Genomic DNA, 7,158 nt, shown 5'->3' with positions numbered 1-7,158 from the left:
GGGAACATTCAAGACCAGGTTGGATGGGGCTCTGAGCAACCTGATCTGGTTAAAGATGTCTCTGCTCACTGCAGGGGGGTTGGACTAGATGACCTCTAGGGATCCCTTCCAACCCAAAACATTCTATGAAAGTGTCTAATTTTGATGATATTGACTATTATGATGTCTATTAATTTCAGTACTTGCTGTTTTACTGGTTCTACTTTGTATAAATATAACTAAAATTGCAGTTAAGTAGGTTCTAGAATACAGATACTCTGCAACCTTCTAGTGAGTTTTCCCACTAAAACGATGCAGAATGATAATTTTCCTTATCTCTGATTATTGATTTGGCGTGGACTGGAACTACTCCAAGAACAGATATTGTTGGAAATCTTTTCCCCCAGATGCTCTATAGTTTGAACAGTCTCAGTTAATGCTTCATATCTGAGAATATTATACAGAAAACTAATGAAAAATGTAGTAAGGGAACCCAAATTTGAATTGTTGTAGCGCCCAGGTAAATGTCTTTTACTGAGAGGAACCTTTTTTCTTCAGTAAATATTTAAAGCATTTTATGAAAATGGAAGAGCAGGGACACTGTGGAAATCCCAAATGAGATTATGGAGTACTTGTCCAATGCTGCATCCTACTAGAGCAAATGTGTTTTTTCCCATTTCCTTGGGCACTGGCCTAGATCTTCTTTTTTCTGTTCAATAAAGGTTCCTGTCATGTTAAGAAACAGAAAGAAGAACCACCCTCACCTTTTTGAGGATTTTTTTAAGGCAGCCGAAGAAATATTTTTAGTTAGTGGTTGTGTCTGTTGAAGAAAAAAATGATGATTCATATTTGACTAGATTCTTTTGTGCTTGAATCAGCTGCTATTATCTTCAAATTAATGGAATGTCAGACTTTCTTAGAATATGATATTCAACTACAAATGTAAATACACAAAATAACCAAAAGTACTGATTAATTAAGGTTTAGGAAACCAAAATGAATGGCAATCACAAATTAGGAACATTAGTTACAACATATTGATGTATAGCATGATAATGTTTAATTTGGAAGATTTCTAAGGCACTACTTTATTTAAGATTTTAGTAATAAATGCGCCTAATTTGAAGTAAAAAAACCCAATTATTTTTATTTATTTTGTTGTTCGAGTTGTAAAAGTAATGCTTTGTGTTATTCTGATGGTTCTAACAGTCACACCACAGATGCATTTGGCCCTTTGCCTTTTGGATTATAGGCAAGTCATAGAATGTTGTTGTTTGAAAGCTAAAGTAAATCAGGCTGTTAAGAATTGCTAAATGCAAGATCAAACCCATAATCCTCTTTGGACAACTGCTAGGAAAAGAAGAAGAAAAAACAGCACAACTGTGAACCATGTTTTTCAGGCGGAAGAGAATTACTTGATTTTTTAAAATCATATTCTTGCATGCTAGCTGCTGAGTTTAAGAAGCTCTTATCATCAGGAATTAAGATAATGACAATTACCAGTAAGTAGGTAATGTTAGCATCAGGAACTGAAAGAATACACTTTGATGTTTCTGTACAGATTCTTACCTCCATTTGAGATAAAAGTCTTGGCTGAGACAACACAGAACTAACAAATACGTCTTGTGAGATAATAGATTGAGAAATTTACCACAAAAGCTTGATAGAAGACTTGTTTTTCTGGGGTTGTCTTAAAGAGCAGATTCAATCATTTTTTCCAGCACCTTGGGTCTATCACAGGTACAGCAAAAAATAGAGCAGCTTCCAGTAACAGGGTGCTGATACTTAAGGCAAGAGTGTCCTCACAGCATTTCCCTAAATGTATTTGTGCAGTACACATGCACCCAAAATGAACAAAGCTGAAAATGCTTAAGAGAGCAGATATGAGTCCCTACCTGTCGTGGTTTAACCCGGCTGGCAACTCAGCACCACGCAGCCGCTCGCTCACTCCCCCCCCTCCCTCAGTGGGATGGGGGAGAGAATCGGAAAGAAAATAAAAGGTTAGAGCCGAGGGCTGAGATAAAGACAATTTAATAAGAGAAAATAATAATAATAGTAATAATGAGAATGATAACAGAATATACAGAATATACAAAACGAATGAGGCACAATGCAATTGCTCACCACCCACCGACCGATGCCCAGCCCGTCCCGAGCCGCAAGCAGTCCCCGAGCCGCGAGCAGTCCCCGAGCCGCGAGCAGTCTCCCCACGACCGACCGACCGAACTAACCCCCCCCCAAGCATGACGTTATATGGTATGGAATAGCTCTTTGGTCAGTCTGGGTTAGCTGTGCTAGCTGTGCTGTACTCCCAGCTTGTTATGCACCTGGGCAAGCAGGAGAAGCTTAAAAAGTCCTTGAGTAGTCTGAGCACTACTTGGCAACAGCTGAAAACATCAGTGTGTTATCAACATTCTTCTGGTACTAAATCCAAAACACAGCACTATGCTAGCTACTATGAAGAAAATTAGCTCTATCCCAGCCGAAACCAGGACACTACCACAGCACCAAAACTATTAACATTTATCTTTTCATCAAAAGCTTCTTCATATAATAATAACATGGATTTGGAGGTAACTAAATTATTTTTTCTGAACATGTTTGTAGTTGGAGTTAAAACTGTGAGCTATTAGGTGCAGGGGAATAGCACAGTTCACCTTCAGCAGTTCAAAAAGGAGGAGAGTAGGATGGGGTGAAGATTATTTTATAGGGACATTGCAGCAGAGATATTCGACTCCTTTGATTTTCTTTTTTTAAAAGGTTGAAGCTTGATGAAAGCTAATTTAAATGTCTTGGGAGTGTTTTTAGGTGTCTTAGGGATAACTCACCACTGAGAGGTGTGATTTAGCTGAATCCAGTGAAAATGTGAGCTCACTTAATGATCAGGATGGAAGTTCTGCAAAGGGAACACCCTTCAGCCCTATTTGGCTTTACAATGTGTGGAGCTGTCAGTAACTCCTTCAGAGCCTCAGCTATTGCAATTACAGAGTTATTCTGAGTTTCTGCACAGAGTGTACCAAGCAAAAAATTTACTGACCTAAGTGCACTATGCACTTGAAAGGCTCTGACAAAATTTAATAAATGGATCCTGAGCATTCGTGTTCTATCATTGTTGCAGATTCTGTAGAGAAAAACAAAAGGATAGCTGTGAAAACAGTTATACGGAAAGAAGTTATGACAAATACTATTACCTACTTTGTAAATTAAGGAGGGATTCATTCACCTAACCTTACCTGGATTAGCCATCTAATCCAAAAAGTTCATCTGGGATCACTGAGTCAAATAGGAGAAATAGATCCAAAGGGCAATTTGTCCTCCCTGTGTTACTCATCTGTCAGAATAGGGAGAATCACTCTCCAGAGGTACTCATCTGCCTTCTACTGACGATGGGGCAGCCTACACTGGCAGACTGGTTTCTATGGAAAAAAACCCAACATACATATTGAGAAAATTGTGGGTTTTTCTTGCAATCAAAAACTTTTCCTGTTGCGCTTCAGCCAAACATCTCTAGCCAATCTTCCCTGCTACGTTTTATGCTCTTTCCTCTGGGCCTTTCAACAGAGACATGGAAACCAGATCACTGTGTTCCTTTTTGCAGAAATCTTTGCAGCAGTACAGACTATTTCCATGCTATGGCCTCTGCCTCCCCCGTCTTCTTTTCTGTAGGCTAACAACTCTAATTCAGTCACACCTAAACTGGACGCAACACTCACACTGAGTTTTCACTGGAGCAGAGGGAGGACAAGTGATTATTTTGTGTCACTTCCAGGCTCCACTTCTTTTCACAGTTTGTGATAAAAAGTTTGCTGTTCTAAGAACAGTTTATCGCATTCAGATAGTGATTCTCTGTAATATTTATATGCTTTTCCTTCTGATTAACTACACTCTGTCCATCCAAAATGACCTTTGTTCATCTTATACACTTGAGTCTTTCATGGAAATATCTATAAAATCTCAGATTATTATTATCATGCATATTTTGGGGTTTCTGAACAAATTTTACAAAGGGTGAAAAACTTTCCTCTTGCCCTTTTCTAGCATCATGCAAGTCTTTATTTGAAATTAATTTTGCTACAATTCCTATTATTCCTGGTTTTAAGAATGGAGATCACCATCTAGAATAATAAATTCTTCTCAGGTATCTGCTTGAACCTTGTTGTTGTGAATTTCTCTATGCTTTCAGTATCAGTGTTCCTATAATTCCTAATAAGTTTTATTCATATCTAAAGCCATCTTTAATATCAGCACTCTTCTTTACAGTGTGGTGTTTCGGATTTTTTTTTTTTCTTCTTTCTTAGAGGGTAAAGGAAAAAGGAGAAATCCTCTTCATGACTTCAAAAAAACAGGAGAGTTGATGCTCATTAAAGTAAACAAAACACTGGAAGTAAAAACCAAGCTGTTAAATACCACTGAGCAATGTGCCAAGAGATGCAGCAGGAACAAAGGCCTCTCATTCACTTGCAAGTAAGTTATGTATCTTTTTTTTCTTTTTTTCCCCCCTAACAGTATGTATATAATACCCTTTGGCCAAAGGTCCGTCTGTAATTGTCATCAGTGGTAGCTTGTACTGAAGACATCCTAAAGGTTGTGCTTTTTTGTTTTCCATGATCTTGTTCTACCTGTCCAGAGTGTCAGTCTTTTCTGAAGCTTTATCTGAATTGTTCCGTCTTCTTAGCTTGTCCAATATGTAATCTTTTTCCATAACATAGGTGAAAAAATGTACTCGTGTTACGATGTGGATGACTGTAGTGTTCGGTGAGCATTTCTGAGATTTTTATGTCTCTTATAAAATGGTTGTTGTCACACATCACAGCTGCAGTATTTCAGCACCACTTCAGACCATATTCTGTCTTCATTCTTTGCACATTATTCCCACTGAAATCAATGGGAACCTTACACATGGAACACAGATACACACACTGCTGAAGTTCACTGGCAAGTACTACAAATCTGATACAATGGAATCAAACCTTCTGGGCTGCACAATCACCACAAGTATACGATAGCTATTCTTCAGCATCTGCTGCCTCTTTGAAACACATCGTGCAGTTGATTGCTTGTCTGCCTTGTACATTCTCTATTTTTTGGAACAAATCACTATTATTTTTCCCATGTCTTAGACCTAAATTATACCCCTGGCCTCTCTTAGTCTAGACCATTAGCAATAAATGACAGAATATGAATGCAGGAGAATCTTGAGGAGAATGGATGACTTCTGTACTGGTGAGTACTGGGCTATATGTGAGCTTGTTCTTGAAACATAAAAAAGCTTTGACAATCACTGCAAAAGGAAGCTAGACCAAATGTGATAACAAAAGCTCTTCCTTGACAGAAAAGATCCTTGACTGTAATTTAATCTTTCTTTAAGCCTTTAATTCCAGTGTTGCAAGATCTAGTTTGTATTGTTTCGTACTTTGACTATTTATATATGTAAACAATGAACAGAGTTTACTTCTTTCTGTTAGAAAATTTTTCCAGGCACTAATATTTTTCACATGGTACACGCCACTCCTTTTCCCATTGGCAGAACTTCCACTGATATCATTGCCAAGCAGATCAGGTTGTATTCAATACAACAAGAGATCCCTGCGTTCTGATGGTCAGCAGTGAGGATTATTATAAAATTAGGTTTAAAGCATAAAAAAAATCAGAATGACGCCAAGCAAACAGCAATTCTGTATTCCAACATCTGCTTAGGAAAATTGTCTCAAGCTAGTTGTAGCTGCTCTGGCTGGTATGTTTTATGTTCTGAAAATAAAAAGTAGGTTAATATATTTGTTGATTCTATTTTACTTGAATAATAACCTAGAATCTCTCTGAATTTTTATTACTTCCTCATTTGTGAAGAATTTTTTCTATTGGGACAGTGTCTGATGGATTCATCAAGGGGCAAATTCTCTCTGCAGTAGTCAGTCATAAAGCAACATAAAGGAGCCATGAGGGACTTCGAGAACACATCTTGGAAGAATCCTATTCATAGATAGCAGAATTGCAATTAGTCATGTAACTATTTTTCACTGCAGATGAAAAAGAATTGCAAATCTGACTAATTGTGTTCTGAATTTGCAATTTTCCCTGACATTTCTTCAGCAAGGACAGCTAGCAGCAGAGGTGTAGGTGGTTAGGTCTTGCCTGTGCTACCACTATGCAGCAGAGCAAGAGGGATTTTCTGTATCTGGGAACGTTCTTGTGGTTTCCCATCTGGCCCCAGATGAGTCCTGTTGTAGTGTGCATAGTTCTTTGATGCTACTGTAAACATGTATTTGACATGTGTTCCATTTTAAAGGAATCAATGATTACTAATGTTTCCCTTTTATTCCTAAGATCCCCAGCATATGTATGTTACTACAATGTGAAATTTGTTGCCAACTTAAATTAAAACCAATTAGTTTACTGGTTGCTGTGGGAGCATTCTAAAATAAGAAGAGAAGGAACACAAAATGTCATTTTAAATACTTGAAATATGAGACTTGGATTTTCCTTTGTTTATTGACAGCTTCATGGCTTGATTCTGATGCTCCATATCCATGCAGTAGTTCTTCATCACTTCTTTCACAGCACCGATGTTTCATTTTCTGGATGCAAATTCTGTTTAAGTACTAAGAGCAAATAAAATAGGAATACTTTGTAACATAATTGCGACAATAGCACTGGGAGCAGCAACCCCTGGGTCTGTGCCCTGTCCGGTACACAATCAGAAAGAGGGATGGGGTTTTTTTTCTGCAAGAAAGTGATAAAGGAGCAGATTCCAGGCACTATGGACTTACAAAGGATCAGCCATTCCTTATTTTCTGGGTGACCCCCCCCCCCCCCCAAAAAAAAAAAAAAATCCCCCCAAATTTTTTTCTGACAAGTTTCTGTATCACTTGCAAGTAAATTGTATTTGATAATCCTTAATCCAGGCTGGTTTTAACTCTGACACCTTTTTGTTGGAGCTAATATATGTCACATCTCAGAATGGACCTTTCCTCTTTTCCCTTGCTATCATGTTTGCACATATCTTGATCATTTCCAACTGAGCTGCAAGATCCTTATTTAAACTTGTTTCTTCTTCATAACAATATTCCTAAAATCCCCCATCAAAGTACCCCTTATATTCACTTACCTTGTCTTCTTGACTTCATAACTCTCTGTGCATCATTTTCCGCCTTCCTTATCAGCTTTATTAACCTGCTGGTA

The 7,158-nt window shown here is 37.9% G+C and overlaps 1 protein-coding gene across 1 annotated transcript in view; it reads left to right on the top strand.

Moving 5' to 3' along the window:
• Positions 1–7,158, top strand: part of HGF (hepatocyte growth factor) — a 94,605-nt gene that overhangs the window by 45,508 nt on the left and 41,939 nt on the right. The window contains exon 4 of the mRNA XM_035901090.1: positions 4,280–4,443. Coding sequence (XP_035756983.1) covers positions 4,280–4,443 — 164 coding nt within the window. The remainder of the gene's footprint in view (positions 1–4,279; positions 4,444–7,158) is intronic.

The sequence above is a fragment of the Egretta garzetta genome, unplaced genomic scaffold, assembly GCF_000687185.1.
Source record: "Egretta garzetta isolate BGI_Z169 unplaced genomic scaffold, ASM68718v1 scaffold148, whole genome shotgun sequence".
Taxonomy (NCBI): Eukaryota; Metazoa; Chordata; class Aves; order Pelecaniformes; family Ardeidae; genus Egretta; species Egretta garzetta.
Note: the sequence above shows the minus strand (reverse complement) of the source record. Positions and strands in the feature narration are given on the sequence as shown.